At 44.1% G+C, this 26,136-nt stretch overlaps 1 protein-coding gene across 1 annotated transcript in view; it reads left to right on the top strand.

Annotated features, from left to right (window-relative positions):
• The window catches only part of PROZ (protein Z, vitamin K dependent plasma glycoprotein), a 284,994-nt gene that overhangs the window by 44,216 nt on the left and 214,642 nt on the right, over positions 1 to 26,136 (top strand). Inside the window, exon 3 of the mRNA XM_069204954.1 lies at positions 23,658 to 23,682. Coding sequence (XP_069061055.1) covers positions 23,658 to 23,682 — 25 coding nt within the window. The remainder of the gene's footprint in view (positions 1 to 23,657; positions 23,683 to 26,136) is intronic.

Here is a 26,136-nt window from a genome sequence, read left to right as displayed (position 1 = left end):
ATGAAGATTGTCTAGGCTCTGGCAAACCCTTACGCCCCGTAACCCCCTCTGACTCCCTTCCCAGGAGCAAGTCTTCCAACTATAGTGAGTCTGAGTCTGAAACCAGGAACTCATTCTTTGTGGAACGATCGGTTCCGCTCTGGTTAGCATAAAACATATTGTCCCCCTCTAGCATCTGTGACGTGTGGTGGGCTTTCTTGAAATTTTTCCCCACAAACTCTCTGATTGATGCTCCAAGTGGGGTCCCTGAAGGTCTCTCGCAATTGTCCCTATTGACTTCGGTTTCTCCAGTGACTGTCTGAGTGTCCTCCTGTCCCGACAGCTGAGGTACTTTTCCTCTGCCACTTCCTTCTTCATCTTCTTGATTTTCCTCAGCTAGCCTTAGAGACTGACAGTCCCCCGGAGACTCCTTTGCCTTAGGGCCTATTTTTGGCCCCTTTTTCACACCACCACGTGATCGCACTTTGCTCACCGGCATGCCGAGAACTGTGCTGTTTCTGAAATATATAATCAAGGTAATGTATATGAATATCAAATTTCCCACTTCTTGGGCGTCGCTCCCACAGTAGACACACCCCACCAATCTCAGTTTCTAATCTAGTTCACTGATTAATCGTAGATGAGCTTTTCAGGGGCCCTTGATAGAGATACTATTTAGGGTCTTCTACTTCTTAGGGGGTCCCAACACGCACCAGACTACTCCAAGGGCCACCTGAAGAGGATATCCAAGGCTTTCCAAGGCTTACAATGAGCACTCAGTGTGGCGGGTCACACTGGTCACACTTGACTATGCCAGCCGCCTCCACCCCACCACCACAAAAATGGAGCTACACACCACGGGAAGCTGGACACTTGACTTAGGGTTCCCCCTCCTATGTTGATCCAGAACCTGGGAAAATCTTCAGGTGCTAGGTCAGAGCCAGCAGTTAACAATGCGCCAAGCACCTCTCCCGGGGGGGTGTCCGTCTGTCACAAGTGGCCAACCTGGCCGCGGTTTACTACACGGCCCCTGCCACCCAGGGCCTCCAGCAGCAAAGCGCAATGAGAGCTGGCCCAGGAGCGAACTTGGGGCCAGGGGTCAGCTGATGCACCTAATGGCCAAAGCACCAGGAGGACCTAAGGGCTGGGAACTAGAAGGCCGCGGAGCAAGTGGGGGGAAGGGCAGCAGGGGACTCCTCACCTCACCACTCGGCTGCTCAGCTGCTCAGCTGCACCCAACCGCCACCTCCCTTACCGCAGCTTGCAGCTTGCAGCTTGCACTGGCATCAAAAGAGAAGAGTCCAAATCCAAGAGAGCCAGGAGATCAGGAGGCCTGTTCACGCGAGGATCCTTGTTGCAGCTGATATGCCCTGGCCACGGCTGTGTGGCTCCGCGAATCCTGCCCCGTGCAGCGTCTCGGCGGTAGCATATCAAGCATCAGTCCTCCTGCTGAGCGCTACTGGGGAACAGAAATCATCCGCTGTTAACCGCTCCTCTTTCCTCAGGCCAGAGAGCTGCAGTAATGCGGTAACGCAGCAGCGGGGACAGGAGAGTTTATTCCCTCTTTAGGCCTCTCCCTCGCGCTTCCCTCTCTCAGTGGCCTTTGCAGCAATGGCAGCCCGCGTCTGCGTCTACAGTGACGTCTCGTCAGTGCGTCTCCACCTCGTAACAGGAACAGATCCTGGAATCGTGTCTCTACCGGAGGAGTTCCGACGTGCAGAAGTCCATGAGTATTATTAGTATATGAAGGAAGGGAAACCCAAATTTCTGCTTGCTTGTGTTCCATACTCACTAGTGAGAAATTAACTGCTGCCTCAGACAAATAAGAGGAATTTTGCGCTTTTTCTCAAAGTTGCAAAGTTTTCCAAATTCTGTTTGTGCAGTTAAAAAATTGCCCACCACTAACTACACGCTTAATAAACACAGATAATCCTCATTCCATGTTGCATATCAAGAATGACAAGCACACTCTTTAACAAGCACTGGCAAAGCCAATAGGTCTCGCCTATGAGTTCTATTGGCTTTAGAAATATTTCACAGCTGTGGTGTACAGCAGAGCAGGTGCTTTGCAGTGTGGCTAAAACAATTTAAAAGTCTATCAGCACTGGGTGCATCAATGTCTTTCTTTTTAATAATTTTTAGACACATTGCTATGGCTCCAAATGATTGCCAAAATTGTCAATACACATGCTGTTGAGCATGATCAAAAGGCAGTGGCAGAGTGAATCCTATAAAAGGAGAGACCTAATGGCTTTGAAAATGCCTGTTTTTCTTGCAACTCATTTCCTCTCAGATCGGTATCTTCCCTCCACAGCGCACATCAATGGTGCCAGATAGGCCACAGTCTCATTGCTGATATCTTGCTATCTGATACTGTATTGGGTGGAGGGGAATCATCTCAAGCCTCAGATAACACCCTGTTCTCTGTAGTACTCCAAGGGTATTCTTATGTTTTCATGTGTAATGATGCTTCCTAACTGTGCTTCAATTAATTCTATAGCCAAATGGAGGATTTAAGGACAAATAGTAACATAGACTCGAAAAAATACTTTTCGAAAAACTAATTTGTTACAAATTTTGCATACTTGCATTTGCATATGTGGCTGGACATTGACTTGGGTTGAACACTGAAAAAGTATTGGACTCCATGCAGCTATTTTTCTTGAGTTAACATTGTGATAGTGTGGCTTTATTCCTCCCACCTTACAAGGTGTGTCTGACACCATTTGGCTAAAATAAAAATGCCTCATGTTTGTTTATATGGTTCAGAAAGAATGTACATGTCCTTTCCTGACTGTTCTCCAGACACAGACTTTGTGTAGAGATACCACTCACAGTGGGGTAGACTCTAGCCTGGACCATGCACAGAGAGGTCGGAGGTCTTTGCATTTGCCTGTAATCCAGAAAGACAAAGGCTGAGCCTCACCGAAAGGATCTGTAGTCCAACTAGCCTCCTACCATTCACCAAAGTGCAGTGCTTCAGGAAGTTTAATAAGCAACCCCTTACTAACAAAGAGTTTGTTTAATTTGTAAAGGGAACCCAGTCACAATGGCCTCACCTAGGTGTCTGGATCTCCAAACTCCAGCAACAGTAATTAGGGGTTGTCAGTGAGCTCTGCTCCGCTGGTGGAGTTAACTCTGCTAGCCGCGGAGGGGAGCTCACTGGCATATGGCCCAGGGCACTGTGCTGCACTTTACACTCGGCCCAAAATAAAGATATTTGCACTGCACCAGCCACTGTTCCAGCACCTCCCTCTTTTCACTGTCCTCAGCAGCCCAGGAGTAGGGGGCAGAGGGAGGCAGAGAGCCAGGCCGCTGGCAACGGGGACCTGGGACCCAGGCAGCATTTAGACCCTCATTTCGCTTTCTTTTCTCTGTGCACACAGGGGCCGGCACTGGGCAAGGAAATTATTTGCATATTAGGGAGTGTGTGCCAGGAAAAAATTGAAACTTGCAGGCAGAGCTCCTCTTGAAAAGATCCTGTCTCCCCAGAGTCCAGGAGAAAGGAAAGGAAGTGGTGTTTGGGGGTACCGTGCTGAGGCCAGCAGGAAAAGCTGGAGACCGGGAAAGTGCCAGCTGGCCTAGTGCTAAGCCCTAAAGAAAGGGAGGTCTGAAACTGTCTGTAAGTCCTGAGGAAAACATTGCAAGGCTGGTGCAAGACTTTGGGTGTGCTTGGCCCTCCGTAGTGAGTTTGTGAAGGAGGGCAGTTGGTGAAGGGAAGTGTGAAGGTGTGGTTAAGAGCAGCGTGCTCCAGACTGGGGGGCTGTGTCAGAGGCCGGCAGATTTCCCTGCCTAGGGCCCTGACTTGAATGCACCTGTTCTCGGAAGTGCTAAGCTTCTGAGATCGGGTGCATTCTGGGCAGGGTGTTATGGCAGGTGGCACTCCGCAGCATGCGGCATTCCATTGAGTTGTTAGCTAACTTCACGGAATTCCGCGGAGTTGAACTCTGTGAGCTCCGCCCACCCCTAAAATAAAAGCAATACACTTCCCCTCTCTAGGGAAGTTGTCCAAGCTACAACCTGGGTGCATCTAATAGGATCCTGTTTTCCTTCTTATAATTAATACAGTGAACCACACTTTAGAATAAACATCACCAGGCATCCACTCCAGTATTTGTGGAATCTCCTTTTCAATGTTAGCACTATTTACCTATGTAATTTCTCAGATTGTTTTAATCATAAGGTTTCTGCTTCCTTCAAGAACAGCCTAAAACTCTTGATATTTCCTAGTATAGGCATCCAGGCATTGCTTTATGCTTTGCAACCCCTGTGCTGATCAGCTCACTTTTCTGTAGTGGTGGTCTAGCAGCAGGCATGCAGTAGGTAGACTGTAGGATTCTAGTCTATCAGAAGTACATAACAAATTACTATGGGCCTGATTCTAACTTTGGAGGACGGTGTTAAACCGTCCCAAAAGTGGCGGATATACCACCTACCGTATTACGAGTTCCATAGGATATAATGGACTCGTAATACGGTAGGTGGTATATCCGCCACTTTTGGGACGGTTTAACACCGTCCTCCAAAGTTAGAATCAGGCCCTATGTCTGCATACAAATAAGGCTGATACTCTCTACATTCTTGCTTTCTCAAATTGCATACTGTCTCAAAATCATATCAATATTTCTAAATCTGGCATGAAAACTGTTCTTTACTTTGAATTTCTAATTGTCACCTCTCCTCCTCTCTTTCAAATGGTCCTCCTCTTATTTTCCATCCTCTGCATGACTCCTCTCTGAGGGCAACCTCCTCAGAGTCACATGCATGTATGCCTTAATATCTACGATTGTATTTCTGAAAATTGTCCACAAATCATATGAAAGATCACAACCTCTTCCAGGTTGAAAGTAATACTCCTGCAAAATAACAATACTTAGGGGGTCATTATGACCCCGGTGATCGGTGTTAATGTGGCGGTTGTACTGCCAACAGGCTGGCGGTACATACTGCCACATTATGAAATTGGCGGGTTTTCTGAAGCCAACCCGCCAATATTCCACACCACCCGCCATGACAGTAGCAGCCTCGGGGCCGGAGATAACAATCTCCAGCCCAGAGGGGGCTACTGTACCGCCGGCGGCATTTTGACTCTGCCTACCCCCATGGTTTTCGTGCCGTTCGTAACACCACGAAAACCATGGTGGTAGGCCCTACCATTGACAGGGAATTTCTTCCCTGTCACTGGTAGGAGGCACACACTCCTCAGACGTCCCACACCCCCCTCCATCCACGCTCCCCCGTTCCAATCCCCCCCATACACACACACTCGCAGACGTACACCATGCATTCACCCATTAACTAAAACAGGCATACACACATTCATACACGCATGCATCCATTCATTCACGCACACATCAGTACACACATTGACACTGACACGCAGACACGCATGCACATTTCCATTCATACACGCTTTCTCACACATACACACGCACATGCAAAAAACACTATATACACATTCACATTCACGCACACACTCACACATTCATGCACACGCCCCCACACACAAAACACCATCCACCTCGTCCCCTGTCGGACACCCAATTTACCTGCATCCAGGAGGCCTTCCGGCAGGGGACGGGGTGCTGCTACCGCCAGCAGTGCCCACCATCAGAATACCGCCAGGCCGTATTATTTGACATAATACGGCTGGCGGCGGTCTACTGGCGTGGCGCTGCTGGTGGTAGCAGGGCCACCTTAACAGCATCCACCAGTATGGCCACAGCCGGATTTCCTTCCTTCTTGTGGCGGAAATCCGGCTGTGGTGATAATTTGGTGGATGGATGTTAGCCACGGCAATGGTCTTTTGGCGGCCGTCACCACGGCTGTAGGCGGCATTTACCGCCATTGTCATAATTAGGGCCTTAATCTCTTCAAACGTATCTACTAACCGCACCAGCCATGTGCATGAACTCACATAACCCCCTACTAATGAGCATACCTAACTCAAGTTAAGGTAGTCACAAAGAAACTCGAATGAATGCATGAAATGGTTTGCTGAGCGCACAAGACAAATTTCAATAGCTAACACTAACCAAATGCACTTAACTAACCACTAACCTTGGGTTCTGGTGCAGGGTGATGCACAATGTAAAGCGCTTCAACACCTCGTCAGGGGTATTAAGCGCTATATAAATACAATTACAATTACAGCGCTATTTATTTCACCATTAACATGGTAAGTATGGCCTACAAGTCATAGTGCACAGAATGCTTTTTGCAAAAAAAAAAAAAAAGATCAGGACTGGCGAAAGATGTCACACGTGGAATATGACCACTTGACTGTGCTCTGGGACAGTTATTTGCGTGTCTGATTTTAGAAGGGACCAACAGGTACAAACGTTAGTAAAAGCAGGACAGGCCCTTACCACACAAGTAAAACTCTCATTTACATGCTTTCATTCGAGAGCACCTAATACGGAAATTTAGAGAGCAAAATGAGGGAGTTGAATTTATCCATTAACTTGCAGGGTCGAGCACGGTTTAAGAGTGAGAAAGTTAAAATGACATTATATTTAGTTTAAAAACTGGGGGCCCCTTCCACCTAGATTGGGAATGTTGCCACACGCAATAAGGCATATCAAACGCAGCACCAGAAAAGCCATTAAAACGAAAAGACTTAATCAGAGTGGGTAGGGTGCCATGTGCACCACATTGAAATGCACACAGATTTTAAAGATAAACCCGGTGTCACTGAAAAAGTTCCTCTGACAAAAAAATACATAAAATCAAATAACAGTAGTGATTTGTTTAAATGACTGAAAACCACAGCTATACCTTTTTCAGAGGTGCAGATGAGGAGCTCCCAGGCAGCAGGGTCTCCAAACAGCCAGTGGCTAAAAAGTGAAAATGAAAAAACCCAGACTTTAGCAGTGCCTAGCTCAGGCACACATTTTAAGCAACATTTGTATTGTATGTAACATTCCTTGTTGGCACAGCCCCTATGCCAGGAGAAAGAGGGGGTTTGTGCGCTTAACCTCTGCTACTGTTCTGAATCTGATTGTTAATCACAATTCCACGGCACTAAAACGTGTTCACACGGGGAAAATCTGGGCTGGACTGAGAACCCTGGCAAAAATGTTCATACTGGCCCACTTCTCTCTCTCTCTCTCTCTCTTTCTCTCTTTGTTCCCGATACTTTCGCTGTGGCTGCTTTAAGAAATTGCCATCTGGTACTTAACCTGCATTTGCTTTCAAAGACCCTTGTTTGCCCACAGAGACCTCTAGCTTGCCATTTAAATCTTTGAGAGGGGGTAATCAGAGACCCTCAGAGAGTTCACAGTTGGTACTTAAACACTCCCAGTAGTCCCTCTGACAATATTGGTGTACCATCAGATATTTATAGCTTGCATTCAGCAAGCGCTGACTTTGTCTTTGATCACTCCCACCACCCCCAGCCAGCCATTAGATACCTTCATTGTGCTCTGACACCTTCAGGAGGCCCGCCGCAGATCTGTGGCGCACCCTCGCAGACCTCAGCTGGGCCTCAGAGCTAACTTCTGGATACAACCAGCTGCTGTAAAGAAAACATATAAACATGGATTCTAGGCACAATAAACAGTTCAAAAAGCACTAAAATAACCTCACTTACAGCTCCAAAAACAACCTAGAAACAATGTATCCAGACAGTGAACAGCTCCCTGAGGACGGGGGTTCACATGCATAAAGAAAATACAAAAGATAAATTCTTCATGACTCCTATGACTGTATACAAGGACAGGATATACTGAACTTCTTAAAAAACAGATAGGTATCTTCATTGTGGTTTCTACTTCAGATTTTCCAGAGACCAAAAACCTCTTCTAAGGCACCTAGTCACTAAAGCAACATTTCCACTTGTGTCATTCCCCTAATGCACACTGAGTGGTTTCAATATTAGCCAAAAACTGAAGCTACCAATTCTTTTTATTTGGACCCCACTTCACTGCGACGCAGAGACCTGGGCTTGCCCAGAGCCTCTTACGAATTTTTGAGGTCTGTGGCTAGATAAATCTTATAGTTATTCCTTAAAATTATAAGTGGAGTGAAATAGACTACAGTGGCATAGAGCAGAGTGGGGTACAGTGGAATAGCATATAGTGGGGCGCTGTATAGTGGAGTGGTAGAAAGTGGAGTGGCATATAGTGGAACAGCATAGAGTGGAGTGGTATAGAGTGGAGTTGCGTACAGTGGAACAGCGTGGAGTGGTGTACAGTAGAGTGGTGAATAGTGAAGTAGAGTAGATTGGGCCAAAATGGAGTGGTATAAAGTGAAATAGTGTATGATTTAGTGGCGGACAGTGGAGTGGCAGAGGGTGGAGTGGAATACAGTGGAATAGCATAGAGTAGAGTGGCATAGATTGGAGTTGTGTATAGTAAATTTCGTAGTGTTGTGTGGCATAGAGTGGAGTGGCGTAGAGTGAAGTGGCATAGAGTTAAATAGTGTACAGTGCAGAGGGGTAGACTGGAGTGCCATAGAGTGGAGTAGTATGTCATACAGTAGAGTGGAGTGCAGAAAAGGTGAATGCTGTAGAGTGGATTGCCTTAGAGTGGAGTAGCAGACAGTTGAATAGCGCAGAGTTGAGTGGCATAAACTGGAATAGCTTACAGTGCAGTGGGGTAGACTGGAGTGCCACAGACTGGAGTAGCATGACGTGCAGTAGAGTGGAGTGCTGTCGAGTGGAATGCTGTAGCGTGGAGTGGCATATAGTGGAGTGGCATGCTGTGGAGCAGTGTAGAGTGGAGTGGCATAGACTGGAGTGGTATAGAGTAGAGTGGGGTACAGTGGAATAGCGTATAGTGAAGTGGTGTACAGTGGAGTGCAGGAGAGTGGACTGCAATTGAGTGGAGTCTGGTACAGTGGAATAGCGTACGGTGGAGTGGTGTTCAGTGGAGTAGAGGAGAGTAGAGAGCCATTGAGTGGAATAGTGTAGAGTGGAGTGGTGTAGAGTGGAATGGCATACAGTGCAGTGGGGTAGACTGGTGTGCCATGGAGTGGAGTAGCATGTCATACAATAGAGTGGCGTGCCATAGAGTGGGATGCTGTAGAGTGGTGTGTCATAAACTGGAGTGGTGTAGGGAGGAGTGGGGAACAATGGACTAGTCTACTGAGGAATGGTGTACAGTGGCGTGGAGGAGCGTGGAGGGCCACAGAGTGGAATGGCATAAAGTGCAGAGGCATAGAGTGTAGGTGCATACTGTACAGTGGAGCAGCGCAGCATGGCATACAGTACAGTGGCATACAGTGGGGTGGCATAGAATGGATTGTGTTAAAATGGAGTGGCGTAAAGTGGAGTAGCATAGAGTATAGTGGTGTACAGTGAAGTGGCTTAAACTGGAGTGACATAGAATAGCATACAGGGGAATAGAGTACAGTGTAGTGGCATACATTGGAGTGGCGGAGAATAGAATGGAATACAGTGGAAAAGCGTAGAGTGGTGTAAAGTGGAGTTGCATACAGTGGAATAAAAGAGTGGAGTGGTGTAAAGCTGAATAATGTATAATGCAGTAGCATAGAGTGGTGTGGCATAAAGAGGAGTGGTGTACAGTGGAGTACTGTAGAGTGGAGGGGTGGATAGTGGAGTTGCATAGAGTGTAGTGGTGTTGACTGAAGTGGCATAGAGTAAATAGCGTACAGTAGAATGGTGTAGAGTGTATTGGCATAGGGCGGAGTAGCATAGAGTAGAGTTGCATACAGTGGAATAGCATACAGTAGAGTGGTGTACAGTGGTGTGACACAGAGTGGTATGGAATACAGTGGGATGTTGTATAGGAGATTTGCTTACAGTGGAATAGCCTAGAGTGGAGTGGCATACAGTGGATTGGCATACCATGGATTGGCATACAGTTGGGTGGCTCAAAGTTGAATAGCATACAGTGGAGTGACGTGTAGTGTAGTAGTGTAGAGTAGAGTGGTGTAAAGTGGAGTAGCATAGAGTGGAATGGTGGAGAGTGGAGGCAGAGTGGAAAATCATAGAGGGGAGAGTTGTAGAATGGAGTGGCACAGAGTGGAGTAGCATAGAATAGAGTAGCATATCGTGGAATACCGTTGAGTAGAGTGATGTAGAGTGGAGTGGCATAGAGTGGAGTGGGGTAAAGTAGAGTAGTGTACAATCAATATAGCATAGTGAAGTGGAGTAGACTGATGTGGTGTACAGTTGAATAGTGTGTTGTACAGTATAGTGAAGTGGTGTATAGTGTAGTGGGATGTCTGCCTTTACAAAACTAAAAGGTAGCCATGCTGTTTTTAACACACTTTGGGCCTGATTTATTCTTTTTTAGTTCCGCATTTGTGTAATTTTTTTATGCAAAAGTGGTGCAAACTTATAAAATTCAATTATATTTTGTAAGCTTGTGCCGCTTTTGCATAAAAAAATGATGCAAATACGGCACAAAAAAGTATAAATCAGGCTCTCATGTTCTGGGTTAGGTCCTTAGATATATGTAAGTAGTAGGTTTTATTGTTCTCTAAGTATTTCCACTTTATTAAAGAGTTAATAGGCAGGAAAGTTGTTTATATTTGTCTAAACAATTTTCAGAACGTTTACACACTATCATAATAGTACCTAGAAAGTACCAATGTAGTTATGTAAAAAAAAAAAGAAAAATCTCTTAAAAACTATAAATACACTGTAGTACATGATATTAGTTAATTATAGTGTTACACAGTGTATTTTTAATTTTCTAAGATAGTTTTTTTCCCATTTTTAGTAGCATGGTAATTGCCACGTATCATCACTGTGCTCTGTAGCATTTTTTATAAAAAATCAAATGTGTGAACTACAGTGCAGTACAGTGTATTTTTAGTTTTCTTTTAAATATATTTTTAAATGTTTTTAATTACTACACTACTTTCTAGGTAGTACCACAGTACTCTGTAATATTTCTTTAAAATATATAGAAACTTATTTCCCCTACATATTACTACTTAAATAAAGTGTTAATAGGTAGGGGGAAAATATCAAACCTACTACGTACCTATAGCTAAGGCCCTAGCCCAGAATGCAGGCAAAGTATGAGTAAACCAACATGTCTGCCTTTCAGTTTAGTAAAACAAAAATTATATACTGCACTGTCATCACCATGTATTGCAGCAGTTTTGTCAAATATTGTGGAATTTCATAAAACTACTGTGGAAAACGGTGGCCATGGAGATCATTAAGATATAGGTCCATATTTATAAGCAGCCTGCGCCGCCAATGCATCACTTTTTTTGATGCAGCGCAGGCTGCTGACCCTTATCTACTAGGCCATGCAGAGCCACTTTGTGTGGATTTACATGGCCTTATAGATATGGAGTAAAGAAATGCAGCACAAGTCGCTGGGTTGCCTTACTTTGTGTTGGGGAAACGCTTCGATGAGTGTTGTGTGGGCTTTCCCATGCAAAACCCATGGATTTTGACGAATTCCGAGATTTACAAGATTTTGTAAACCTGGGAATGCGTTAAAACCCATGCCACCCCAGGGGTGGTGTAGAAGTGACACAACGGAGAGAAATATCTTTATTTCTCCTGTTTATTTCTCTTTCTATGTGTGTTGCATTTTGCAGCACACATAGAAAGAGGAAAACTCCTCTTAGGCTTGTTTTTGTTCAGGAAGGTGCCCCTTCCTGCACAAAACAATCATCCCCTCAATGCAGGCACCCTGAATTGGCACATAGCAGCATTTTCTGCGCCAGCACAGGGGAAAAGGACAGGAATGCACTGTATCGCGTAGATGAAGGGTAGCGCAGCAAGAAGGTTTGTGGCACTGCCCTGCGCCAAAACATTGCAAATATGCTCCTTAGTGCCTTATAACTCCAAAACGGCTGAACATATTTTCAGGAAACTCAATAAAGTTCCTTTCCATATACTAATATATATTCCTGCCACATTTAATGAACATACATTTAGCTATTTTGGCACTACTTTTGTTTAAAATGTCCAAAAAGTAAATTGAAAATGGATTGAGGAAAACGTGTTTTGAGACTACTCCTTTTTAGGTCGAGCCTGCGCTCTCGCTTACCAGACTCTTGTGTGCAATATTGGGCTTGAAACCCCCCGCCCTCCACAGCATACTATTTGTTGGCACCATTCTCGCCTTCTTATTCAGCAGTGCTTGCCATGTGTCACATCCTTTTAGTTCTGTGGCGCAAGGACCAAGTACAGATTAATTAGTTTATATAAGTGCTCCTCCGTTGGCCATCTGATGCTCGCACTGTAATTCAGGTACTATTTTCTCTATGACGCGGTTACAACACTGGTTGCGTCACAACTTTGTTTTTTAAAACTTATCCCTATCCCTCCCTGTTTCCTCCTCTCTATGTATGCTCAGAATCCAGCTGCAAAAGGAGCCCATTAGCAGGAGGACCCTCTCTTCATGTTTTAAAGTCAGCCCCATTGTGTTTCTTTTCCGCTATGTATAGGAGGATGCACTATGGAAACTATCTGTACATGAAACCATCAGCGGGTAAGAAATACCATACATTTCGCGAACCTATAACGCTTTCCTCAGCCTCTGAAACACCTATTGCATCCAAGACTGTTAACCTTGGCAATTGTTTGGAGAAGGTGGAATTTAGGGCTATCATTACAGTTGATTGACACATAAAGCGATCATGTCCTATTGCTTTCTCTTTTCCTAATTGCATAGCTTAAAATATCTGGAAGGCAAGTTCAAATGCCCACTTTCACTTCCCCACTTCAACTAAATCAGTGAGCCTTAGAAAGACATGTTATCCTCATGTGCCACAGTTCCCTCGTCTGCCAAAGTTGTGAGTGCTTTGATGCCGCACAGTTCGACATCAAACGCTATATAAACAGCTCTAATCACAAATCGGCCTATCAAAGGCACTGACCTGTTGGTTTTGGGCTGCTGGCAGTAGTGTAACAAAACTTGAGGGGCCCCCCGTAAAGTACATGGGGTGCCTCCCCCTTCCTGCCCCACCACCTATCACTTTTGCTGAGGGTCCCCCCCCCCCCCCCCGGAGCTCAGGGACCCCGCACAGTGTGGGCTGCATGTGGCTTATGTTACGCCACTGGCTGCATGAGGAAGCTTCTGATCTCCCTGCAGACTAGGTTTACGGGTTGTTTGGCTGCAGAGTGTTCAGTTTTTTAGATGTACAATTTGGTAACCGATCGTTTGTGAGACATACTCATTACTGGTCTATTTTGCTGGCTTTGAAATGTGGCTACAGTTTGCCCAACTCGTCAAGAAAATCTCTCCTCCTCTCTGTCAGTTAACAAAAGTAAGCTTCCAGTCGGCCATTTATTGGCCATTGCTTCTGTCTGCACCACGTATGCGGGAGATCCATGCATTCCCAAACTGTCACCAGAAAACACACTGCCATGTTATTACTGAGCCTCTCGCCCCTTCCCCACATACCCATCATGTGGCCCAGTTGGAGCATTGCACGATGCAGTTTACTGTACTTGGTTGACATTTTTGCCATTTAGAATTATGCATTATGTTATGGCAGGTTAAACAGCGAAATGGGCTTTAAAGCATTGAAGCACAAATGGTCTTTGCGCACAGTACTGAGATTGCTTTTGCACGTAGCGCTGCTACCCCTAGTCCCTTAGTGGGTGTGCAATTGGCGTTTATCACAATATCATGGATGCAACATAATAAATGCTAGGACAACTTTTGTGGGTATAATATGTCGCAAGTTTATTATTTACACAGGTTGGGTTAGCTTACGGGCGATCCCGGTGTCGGAGATGGGTTTCTTAAACATTGGCCGACACCCATCCTGAGAAAGCTAGAGCTGTTCTGTCTGGTGTTCTCTGCACCAACACTCTTATCATCTTACAGCTCGTTCCTTTATTGTGGTTTACCACTTTATCAATTTGTCATGCTCCTGACAAGTCAGAGCGAGACCCAGGCCAGTCTCCACAGTTGCTCAGGATTCCAACTGTCCCTTGCGGGATTAAGGAGCGCCGTCGCGTCATCCCAGACCCCGCCGTAAAGGCTCCAAGTAGCCTGAGGAATACCTTTTGGCTCCAGGAATCACCATCTGGAGGCCTTTTAATCATTTATCAAGCTTTAGGATCGCCCTGTAACTCCGCTTTGCGACGTTTTTTGAGGTTCCTGTAAAGAAATTCACAGGATGTGACCATCTCTTCATCTCTGCATGCCTGAGCTTGTTTCCATGTCGTAGGGGCGGGTGGGCGGTTGCTCGCCTTTCGGAAAAAGAGGCCCAGCCCTGCGAGGTCACCCCTAAATGGACCTCCTGGCCTCACTCCTCCCTCCTTGCACCTTTTGGGGCCATAAACAGGGGTGGACCACCCTCCCTAGGTACGGAGGCCCCTCCTGGCCATTTTCCCTCTAACAGGGGAGCGACGCTACGAAGCTGTCCCCTTTATTGTCGCCCTACGTGCGACGTGGCCAGCCACAATAACTCCAGCTGCAAGCCGTGAGGAATAACATACCAAAATGGTTTGTGCACCGATTTTTTACCTTATATTGTCTGTCACACAGATTCCATATGCAGTTTCTAAAGCACAGGCAAAAAGCAGGAATGTGTGGTATTTGCGTTCAAATCGTAGTAGGTGCAAAGTAAAAACCTGGGGTAAAATCTTTTGGTGTCTGATTTTTAGGTTGAGCATGAGCTCTCGCTTGTGAGAGTCTTGTGTTGAATGATGGCCTTGGAACCTGCACATAGCTTACTATTTGTTGGCATCATTGTCGCTTGTCTTTGATGCCTTCGTGTTGAGCAGTGCTTGCCCTGCGTGACTTCCATTTTCATGGCACAGGGGCCAAGTACAGTGAAATTAGTTATAATTAGAGCCCCTCTGCTGGCCGGCTGATGCTCACACTGTGATTCAGGTATTATTTTTGCTATGACCCGGTCATAACACTGGCCGTGTCATAGCTCTTTTTTAGGTCATTCATTTGTGGGCTTGCCTTTCAAAAATCGCTTGAGGTCATTGGTAATTGCTTTACGTTTGTCCTACCTTCGGGCAGTTTTGTTACCGCCTTGCAGACTGACCCTATTGCACGATTGCCTAAACACTTCAGCCTGGGCAAACTAGTTTTTTCTTATATCTACTCTCTGTGGCTTCCATGTCACTCACAGAGCTCAGAGTGCGAACTCGATCAGCGGTATTGGAGTGCTGTTCACATTGTTTACACCATTACCTAACAAGAATCATTTCATCTGTGCTTTTGGCTTTTATTCATGTGATCTGTAGGTTACCGGATTACCTTCTCGGATATTGCATGTATTTGGTTTTTATTATGACTAGCTCTTCCAGGCACATCGGAAAGCTTTTTTTCTTTTGTCTGCGCTCTGTGGCTGCCACAGCACTCACAGTGCTCAGAGCGCAAACTCGATCGGCAATTTTGGAGCACTGCTCACACTGTTTACACTGTTACCTAATAAGAGTAATTTAATTTCTGCTTTTGGCTTTTATTGGCATGATCTGTAGGTTACTGGATTACCTTCCTAGATAATGCATGGTAAATATTTATGTATTTGTTTTTTATTAATGGTAGTGCTTCCAGTCACATCAGAAAACATTATTTTCTATTGTCTGCACTCCCTGGCTGCCATGGTGCTCAGAGCGCAAACTAGTTCAGTGGTATTGGAACGCTGCTCATATTGTTTACACGGTTACTTAATAAGAGTCATTTCATTTTTGCTTTTGGCTTTTATTCACGTGATCTGTAGGTTACCGGATTACATGCTCAGATAAGGCATGGTAAATATTTATGTATTTGTTTTTTATTAGTGCTAGCACTTCCAGGCACATCGGAAAGCATTCTTTTCTTTTGTCTGCGCTATGTGGCTGACTTGGCGTTCACAGCATTCAGAGTGCGAACTCGATGTGCTGTATTGGAGCGCTGCTCACATTGTTTACATTGTTACCTAATAAAAGTCATTTCATTTTTGCTTTTGGTTTTATTAGCATGATCTGTAGGTTACCGGGTTACCCTCTCGGATAATGCGTGGTAAATATTTATGAATTTGTTTTTTATTCGTGCTAGCGCTTCCAGGCACATCGGAAAGCATTTTCTTTCTAGATCCTGAGGTGTTGAAAACAACGTCGCCCGGGCAAGCTGTAGGTGAGTGTCACTGTTTCCAGTCAGGGAAATGAGGTCTCTATAAGTCAGAACAAGGGGGTAGGGAGCGTGGACAAAACAAAGGGTAACCAGGACACACAGAGGGGCCCTAGAGTGACTTCATAGTCGAGATTTGACCCGGAGGTGGAAATACAAAGTCGTTCTCTCTCCAGAAAGAACATTAATCACCTGGGTTATTTTGACATTTTTACAGTATTTGTACTCTGATCTGCTTAGTGCATGTTCTTTGCAGCAGGCATATTAACCCTCTGCGCTACCTTATACAGACTCCAAGCTTACACTAAACAAAAGTATGTTCCCTCTCCAGAAAGAACATTGTTCGCAAAAGTTATTTTGACATTTTTACATTATATGCTCCTTGTAAGCTGCCTAATACACGTTCTTTGCAGCAGGCACATTAACCCTCTGCACTACCTTATGATGACTACAGGCTTCCACTAGACAAAAGTATGTTCTCTCTCCAAACATTGATCACCAGAGTTATTTTGACATTATATTCACTTTGTGATTTGCCTAGTACAGGTTCTTTGCAGTAGGCACATTAATACAGTGTGCTACCTTATCGTGAGTCCACGTCTCCAACAGACCAAAGTACTTTCTCTCTCCAGAAAGAACATTAATCGCCAGGGTTATTTTGACATTTTTACATTACATGCAATTTGTGATTTGCCTAGTACATGTTCTTTGCAGCAGGAACATTAACCCTCTGTGCTACCTTATAACGACTGCGAGCTTCAACTAGACAAAAGTACGTTCTCTCTCCAGAAAAAACATACATCGCCAGAGTTATTTTGACATATTTACTTTATATGCACCTTGTGATTTGCCTAGCACACATTCTTTGCAGCAGGCACATTAATCCTGTGTGCTACCTTATGATGAGTCCAAGGCTCCACTAGACAAAAGTATGTTCTATCTTCAGAAAGAACATTAATCGCCAGAGGCATTTTGACATTTTTACATTAGATGCACTCTAAACAGAAAAACGTTACAAATGAAAAAAAACAGCTGTAACAGTGAGCTGAAGGGGCTGGAAGTGGCTGGACATGGAATAAATAGGCGCGATACAGCTTTAAAATTACTTTGCCTCAGTATTTAGTGCTTTAACATTTATATGCAGCAGCCATGTTACTGCATAGTGCTTTAAAGCTATTATCTGCTTTGAAGATGTTTGTTTTTTTGGGTCTCCCGGAAAAATGACTTAATTGTTTGAGCGCAATATTACAACTTTACTCAACTCCTTAATAAATACCTTTGAAATTTGTGAACTGCGTGCACTTCCAAACCCTGTGCAGGCAGCCAACCCCAGTTCATGAGCTGTAGCTGCAGTCTGTGATGATAACAGTCCTGCAGGGTTCTGAGATCCTGGCTTTGCCATATTTTTACTATGATACATTACTATTCAACAAAGGCATTCCAACTGTAATATCGTAAAGTTGGGAACTAGCCCTTGGAGTAGTATTTGTAGAGCTGTCCAGCTCCCTAGGTCAAAACGTGATTCGCTTATTTAGTTTAAGTTTCTGCTTTGCATTCTGGGACTTTTAGTTTTATTTTTATAACGTGATACAAGCCGGAAACCAGCCCTTGGAGTAGTATTCATAGAGTTGTCCAGCTCCCTAGTTCGATGCGTGATTCACTCATTTGATTTGTTTCTGCTTTGCATTCTGGGGCTTGTAGTTTTATTTCTATAACGTGATTCAAGCTGCAAATACAAAGCAGAAAACTGACTAGATGAACTACACACGGTTGAGTCAGTGAAACTTGAGCTGTGTGCATGTATTTATAAAACTAACTTTGAGGACAGCTTACAGTTGATTATGCTGTACAATGGTCAATATCTATAACTAATACATCAGTTCAAGACTAACTGACGATCATTAATATCATGTGAGATGGCTCTCCTCAAATGTGCGAAATTTCATGGCTGTTTTGTTCAACTCCCCAGACTGCAGTAAAGGGACAGTGATCCATTAAGCATGCATTCTTGGAGTACAAATATTTATTCATTGCCCCACGGGTAATGTTGCCTGTACCAACTGTCAAGTATATATGTTTTGCACCTGGGAGTAGTTTGTGTTTTAAGGGATTGTTTAAAAATATATTCTAGTATGCCTACTAGTAATATGCAGGGCCACTGGAATTATGTGGCAGTTTAGGACCAAAATATGTGGCAGAGTTGGCCAATTAATGTGGCAAAAAAGTCCAGTTATGCATTTACAATGCCAATAGTTGCAACTCAAGTAAATGCCAGACCTATTGCATTTCAAATGCTTGTTCTCTTTGCTGCCACTTGATGAATCACTGGAAAACTTTGCATCATTTGCCAATGTAGAAAAGGCAAAGGCAATATGTCTGCAAGGTTTCATGGAGATTTATCAAACGGGCAAAGTTATTAGCAAGCAATAATCTGAGGGATTCCTATCTCTGGGAATACTATAACTATAGAGTGGCTACCGCTACTCTGTAATATATATATGCAGGAGAAACAGGTGCTCAGCTCTGTGCTGCACCAGAAAAGCCCATCATATTATGGCCCAAGGTGTGTTAGATAAAAAAAAATTGTGAAAGAGGGAGCCTTTTCAAACTAAACGGCATATTGCATATATAAAGGGGCACAACAGAGCACGTTTTATTAAGCCAGTAGAGGAAGAGCTCAGGGGAAGCGTTTAATTTGTCAAAATCATCAGCAGCACTCTTGTCTAACTAAGTAGTGGGCCCTTCAAGTCTCAGGCCCTGGACCAAAGACCGTTTAATCTATGCCTTAAAATGTCTCTTAGTTTCACCCTAATATCATAACTGACCACAATATACTTTTTGTATAGTGAACGTTGGCTAGGTGAGTACCACTGAGTCCTGACATGCTTAAAAGACACCGGGCCCAAGTGGACTTGAAATACACATGTGACCATGGGGCTTTCTTAAATGGCATCATAATATTTGTGACAAAATATAGAGGCCAAGGACCAACAGGTGCTTGGTGGACTAGCAGAAATGAGCAAAATTAAATAGGATGTGAAAAAATTAGTTGGTTAATATTTAAGTTTTGTGCTGTATCCATGTGTGTGCAGGTGCATGCATGTGCTGCTACGTCTGAAGAAAATATTTGTTTCTGTAAATATAATTTAGTTTCTGCGCTGTATCACTATTATGGCATTTGATATTTACCAGGCACACCCATAAAAGAAAATGTTTGGCAATGGGATACTCAGTCAACACGTGACAGGTATCTTGTCAGCCATATTAAAATGCCTTAGACTTTAATGCCCTTGTAATCGGGTGGATGGGGCATCAGCCACGTTTGCGATGGAGTATGTCATTCAGCAAAGTCTAAGTAAGGCCCATAGATCTCCCCTGAAATCATTGGAATTGGGCACTACATAGTCTCACCAAGGTTTAGTGAGTTTCCTATCTTTCACACATCGCTTTACAATTAAATGCATGGGAAGCATTCTGTCTGCATATGAAAACGAATGCCGACTAATTAAAATCCTGACTAAAAAAATGTTTATTTATTAGGAGCAAGGTAAAAAAAGAATTAGTAAGTCCAATAGTCCTTTCTTGTATTTACAGTTATAGGCCAGACATATTGGCTTTGTCAGGTCTGCTCAGCATACTGGGTTTTGTATTTTTCAGCAGTAGCCTAGAAGCAGGAGCAGGCTTGTTGCAAGCAATACAGCATCTTATCAGTGACCCAGGAGCAGAGCTGAAGGTGGTTGCTATGGAGATCATTAGTAGAATTAAACTGTGGCGTTTCTTGCAATTCATTTATTTAGTCTGTTTGCACTAACGCTGGGAAGCCCTGTTAGGGCAGCCATGGTTTTAAATCATTTCAAATCAATGAAGTGAACACCAATGAGCCTTACACAGCAAACAAAAAAGATGCTTTTTATAGCATGCATATGTGAGATAAAGAATTAAATGTCACAAAAATTGTGATGATTGAGTGTACTTTGCAGACAAAAAATAGTCCCTCAAAGCTTTGCAATGCAACCACATCATAGGAGGGGGGCGAACGTTTTACTTAATAGTTTGGTTGAGTCTCAAAATATTTATTGACCAATAGAAAAACAAATAGTATGTGAATAGCAATTGAAACTGACCAGGAGACCCCCGGATAAAATGATTCATAAAGGCAAGCTCCTCAATTAAAGATGAGACAAATGTATACTCTACTACACATAGGCCCATATTTAAGAAAAAATTGAGAATCAGCTATGATGCATCACTTTTCTTGCATCCCCCAACCGGGACCTAACAACACCATGGTTGTGCCGTATTTATAATATGGCGCACCATGACTGTCGTTAGCACAATAGCGTCAAACTTTTTGACACTATCGTGGCTCTTTGCTACACAAGAGAAAACAATGTTGACACCACTGCAGCAAAGTGCAAGGAGGCCCATTGATTAATATGGAAGCGTCATTTTAATGCCTGCCCTAAGCAGGCCTTAAAAAGGACGCCAAAAAAGGCACAGTGAAATCATTTAAATTTCACTGTGCCATTTTTGCGGGCCTCCTAGTGCTAGAGCACCCCCTTGCATACATTATGCCTGGCACAGGCAAAATGTGGCACAAGGGGTTACAAAGTAGTGTAATGCATGCATTGTGCCACTTTGTAAATATGGTATGGCAGAAAAGCCACTTGAGCGCAGCCTTAGAGTAAAACAAATACGCTATGGCAGTGTTAGAGCAGATCTAAGGGCTCTTAAATATGCCCCATGGTTTTCTAGTCTCAATCACATGGCAGTTTTCAGAAAGAGCACAGCCAGACCTTTGCTGACCTCATGAGAACTAGGGAAAGGGCCTTCTAGATTTCCGCCTGATCATCTTGCATACACAGCATGGTTCCACATCAGAGACCTTGTGGGGAAGGTTAACAGAATTAGATGAATATGGGTTAGGCAGGGTACAGTTACAAGAAAGCAAAACTTGTTTACATTTTTCACACACACCAAATAGCTAGTGGAAGGTGCACCTTGGTTTTGTCAAGCAGAACGGATGCATGTACAATATAGGCCATTCTAAACATGTTATGTATTAAATGGGGGGCACATGCGACATCACCCTATGGACATGTACTGCACATCATTTCCCTCTGCTGTACATCACCATAAGCTCCAATGTACATCACACTATGCCTGTCGAGCACATCACCATGTGCCCCTATAATGCACACAATATTATACCAATTGTTGGAAGTGACTATCTTTTGTGTAGTACTATCCCAGATTTGTTCCTTGACTGTTTGTGCTGGCTGTAAAACTCTGTGCACTTTACCGGTGCTAACCAATGTGTTTTATCTTTCAACACGGTGAAATTGGCAGAACCTTATTTGGAATATTTAACATACCTAATATATGGGATTTCAGGTTACCTTGGGTCTGTAAATTAGAAGTCACAGATGGACTGCAGCACTTATTATGCCATTCACTGTGGTGACAAAATAAATATTACTGCAAGCCTGCCACCAGTAACCTGGTTGTGCAAGTTTAAACTGCAAATTTGACTTGTCACAATAACCAATTCTTACAGGCCTAAACTCTCCTTTTAAATATTAATGACACCCCTAAGTAGGCTTTACTACCCATTAAGACATGTTGCATGATATTTAAAAGCAGGACATGTAAACGTTTAATGTGAAACATGTCCTTACAGTGAAAAGGCCATGTTCACTGTAGCAGAGTTCTGTGACATACATACCTACATACTGTGCATTTATGAGCATTGTCTATGTGTGCACATATGGTAGGTGCCTCTGTTTGCGCTTGCTATACCCAAGCTCAACCTATTTGCTTTGCCAATGTTTGTTGTATGAACACAACATTAAGATAGTTTATAGTGTGCTAAGGGAAGGAGTGTTTATGAATTCAGGATTTTTTTTCAATTCTCATGTAGGCTTGAAATGATAAATGTTTAGGTATTAGCACAATCTTGTAATATCTGCTTTAATCGTGTTCATGCAAAATGAGTCCAAGGAATTGAATCCATGGTATACCACTGTTTTCAAACCACATACCTAACAAGCCGTAGTTACTGAAGATAGCCCTAAAAAGAAACTCCAAATTTTCCAATAAGTAAGAGCCTTAGCAGTATCCAGGAGTTTCACAACTATGCAGCAGCAACTTGCACGGAGCAGGAGGAAAACTGAACATTGTGTTTCGCTCCCTGAGAGCTGCTTTCAGACCTGTATGAAACAGCCTTATTCTCATAGTCCATCTTGGCCAAAGAGCAGTCTGCTACCTGTCAGCCAAAGGGGGTTTCCCTCCAATTAGATCTTTGCATTGTCCTTAAGCCCGAGTTTCTATGCGTCACGGAAGGCAGATCCAACCATGCCATCATAAGTAGACTTGGGGTAATATTCAGATGAAAAAAACAGTGACCCATATTTACAACAAAGTGGAGAAGCGCGCTGCTGTGCCACTTTTAAAATGCAGGGATGCACCATATTTACAGGAATACGGTGCACCCCTGTGTTTTCCCCTGCGCTGGTGCTAAATTAAGCTGCCTGTGCCAACGCAGGCCTCCTTGCACCATAGTGCAAGGGCGTCTGCGCTGAGGGAATAGATTGTTAATGTGCAGGAAGGTGTCCCTTCTTGCACAAAAACAATCTACAATGCCGATTTGCAACTTCTATGCGTGCTGCAAAATGTAGCACACATAGAAGTACCAAAGCGCCATTTTGGAATTATTGTTTCTGTGCAGCAAAAAATACCTTCCTGCACATACACAATCATTCATGGCCTTTTGCTCTTTCTGTGTGTGCTGCTGGGGTGGCTAGATTTTGGTGCTGCCTCAGATTTACGAATTCTTGTAAATCTGGAGCAGCTCAAAAGCAAAGGTTGTTGCGGTGGCACACCCACCGCAATACCCATTGCACGCCCCACTGGTGCAGAAAACTGCGTCGGAGGGGCCAATATTTACAAGGAGGAGTTCAGTCACAATAAGTGGCTAAACTCCTCCTTGTAAATATGGTTCAGTGAAAAGAGCCACCAGTGGCGCTAGGCCTTGTAAATCTTGCCCATTGCATTTATCTTATTTTCTTAAAAGAAATTACGTTCCGTTACAGAAGTTAGATAAATCACACATATCCTTGAGAAAATGAAATAACACATTTTTTCACTTAGGTCAGAACAATTTGAAGGCAGCTTAGAGACACTCCGTTCAAACGTGCTTTTTGTCCTGGGCGGTTAAAAAAGCTGCAGACGATGTATTTTTCCAGTATCCGTTCCGGAACTCATGTTCTTGTTCTTCGCTGGAAAAACAGGAAATCTTTTCATTGTGCTCCCGCAGCCCTTGTATCCTGTGCTTTTTTGCAAACTTAAAGGAACAATAGCAAAATGTGCCGGGCCTTTCCAGAAGTCGATTTGGAAACTGGCCATCACTCCCAGCGGCTACATTCAAATGAATTTCTTACATAAACAGGCTGAAGAGTGTGCAGTTAATAACTGGAAATGGAATGCCCTCAGCGTCACTTCCGGTCTAAGCAATACTTGATATATTGGTTTTCCGAAGGTTAAAAACAATTATTTGTTATAACATTAATAGTACTTCAACCAATAATGCAACATTTTTCAATGTATTCTTTGCCTGGGGAAATATCGTGTCTCGGATTAATGCCCAATATTTTAATCTTACAGGACATGTTTTGGCCAGCTTACTTTGGTAAGTAGAACTAGTTATTTGTTTTAATTGTTGTAAATATGGTTTACTGTGAGTAATTGTGTTTAGGTAAACATAACAAGCTGTGTAGCACACTACATGGGTGGGTAGATGCTTTAATGCTTCTAAAGGTGCTGTGCACAATAGTGGTGTATTTGGCAAAGATGTCCTAATGAAGTGTTTTGATGCAAAGGGATATTATATTTGTGGCTGGGGTCTCTGCCACTGGATCCAAAATCGCATTTAGCAAAGCACTGAGCTGGCACTATCGGATGCAAGTGTGTGGGGTCTTGCAGTCTAGAACCTTTGTTCGTCCAACTTCCCAAGGTGAAAAGTGGGAGTGTTAGAAATGGTGTCAATGGTTGGCAGTCAGGTGACCCCCTGTCCAAGCAAGGACCCTCAATCTAGTCATGGTAAAGGAGAATCACACTCAGTTAACCCTGCTCACCCCCTTGGTAGCTTGGCCCAAGCAGGCAGGCTTAACTTCAGAGATAATGTGTTAAGTATTTGTACAAACACACACAATAATACAGTGAACCTCTACAAAATGACACAACACAGGTTTAGAAAAATAGTTATTATTTTATCCTATTAAACAAGACCTAATACGATAAAAATCTACAATACGTAGTTAAAAATATGAATTTAGCACTTAAAAGCACAAAAATAGTGCCATGGGGCACAAATACTGCAAGTTGATATTAAGCGGTGTAGTGATGGAGTCATTTCCTTCAGTTGGATGCCACTGGCACTGTTAATGGAGTCCTTCGACCCCCAGGTACAGTACCTTAACAAACAAATAGAAAACAGGTCGGTGTATGGAGTTGGGGAGAGCGGTGTCGCTGGATTTGATGCAGCGTCAGTTCCGGTGCTATGGGGCATAAGGGCAGAGGCGTCACGCAGCGGTGTTGGGTCCTTGCCGCAGAGTGGTGGAGGTGGAGCGGCGTCGCTTGCAAAGTGGGTCTCTCGGTTCTGGCAGGCACAAAGTCTGGGGAAGTCACGATGCTGCGGGACAACCTCATGGGGTCGCAATGTTGTCACAGGGCTGCAGGCGGTGCAATGGCATTCGATGTCACAGACATCAGACTTGTGACACTCCGAAGTCAGCAAAGTCGGGTGAGATCAGCGGGTGCAGCAACACGAAACCTACAGGGTTGTCAGGGTCATCACATTTCTGCGAGGTACACGGCATAAGGGCAGAAGGTATCGCAGTGCCGGGCATCAGCGTCCTTTACGAAGTCGCATGGTGTCGTCTGGCATTGTTAGACAGGTTTTTCTCCAGAAATTCACTTCCAGGGGCCCAGGAACTGGAATGGCACCCTCTGGCAAGCTAGAGTTCACATCAGGCAGACTCAGAACTGCGTGGTGAAGCCTTTGCTGTCCCTGAGACTTCAAAACAGGAAGAAAGCTCTACTCCAAGCCCTTGGAGGTATCTCTCAAGCAGAAGTGCAAAATAAAGTCCAGTCGCTGCCTCCTTGCACAGGCAGAAGCAGCACCTGCAGGATAGCCCAACACAGCACAGTGACAGGCCAGGGCAGCACTTCTCCTCACCTCTTCTCCACGCAGAGGTTCCTTTTGAATCCTTGAAGTAATCTAATTTTCAGGGGTTTTGAGTCCAGTACTTATACCGCTTACTGCCTTTGAAGTAGGCCTACTTCAAAGGAAAGTCTCTGTTGTTCACAAGATCCTGCCTTGCCTAGGCCAGGCCCCAGACACACACCAGGGGGCTGGAGACTGCATTGTGAGAGGGCAGGACAGCCCATTCAGGTGTGAGTGACCACTTCTCTCTCCACTCTAGCACAGATGGCTCATCAGGATATCAAGGCTACACCCCAGCTCCCTTTGTTTCACTGTTTAGAGGAGATTCACAAATGGCCGAACTGTCAAACTGACCCAGCCAGGCAATCCACAAACAGGCAGAGTCACAGAATGGTTTAAGCAAGAAAGTTGCATTTTCAAACTGACAATCTAAAAACCAACTTTATTAAAATATGTATTTTTAAACTGCGAGTTCAGAGACTCCAAACTCCAAATTTATATCTGCTCTCAAAGGGAATCTGCACTTTAAAGTTATTTAAAGGCAACCCCCATGTTAACCTACGAGAAAGATAAGTCTTTCAACAATGAAGACTGAATTTAGCAGTATTTCACTGTTAGGACATGTAACACACATCAGTACATGTCCCATCTTTAACATACAATGCACCTTGCGCAAGGGGCTACCTAGGACCTACCTAAGGAGTACCTTACATGTATGAAAAGGGAAGGTGTAGGCCTGGCAAGTGGGTACTCTTGCCAAGTCGAATGGACAGTTTAAAACTACATCTACAGACACTGCAGTTGCAGGTCTGAGCCATGTTTACAGGGCTACTAATGTGGGTGGCACAACCAGTGCTGCAGGCCCACTAGTAGCATTTGAGTTACAGGCCCAGGGAACCTCTAGTGCACCTTACTGGG

The sequence above is a fragment of the Pleurodeles waltl genome, chromosome 8 (assembly GCF_031143425.1).
Source record: "Pleurodeles waltl isolate 20211129_DDA chromosome 8, aPleWal1.hap1.20221129, whole genome shotgun sequence".
NCBI classification, from domain to species: Eukaryota; Metazoa; Chordata; class Amphibia; order Caudata; family Salamandridae; genus Pleurodeles; species Pleurodeles waltl.
Note: the sequence above shows the minus strand (reverse complement) of the source record. Positions and strands in the feature narration are given on the sequence as shown.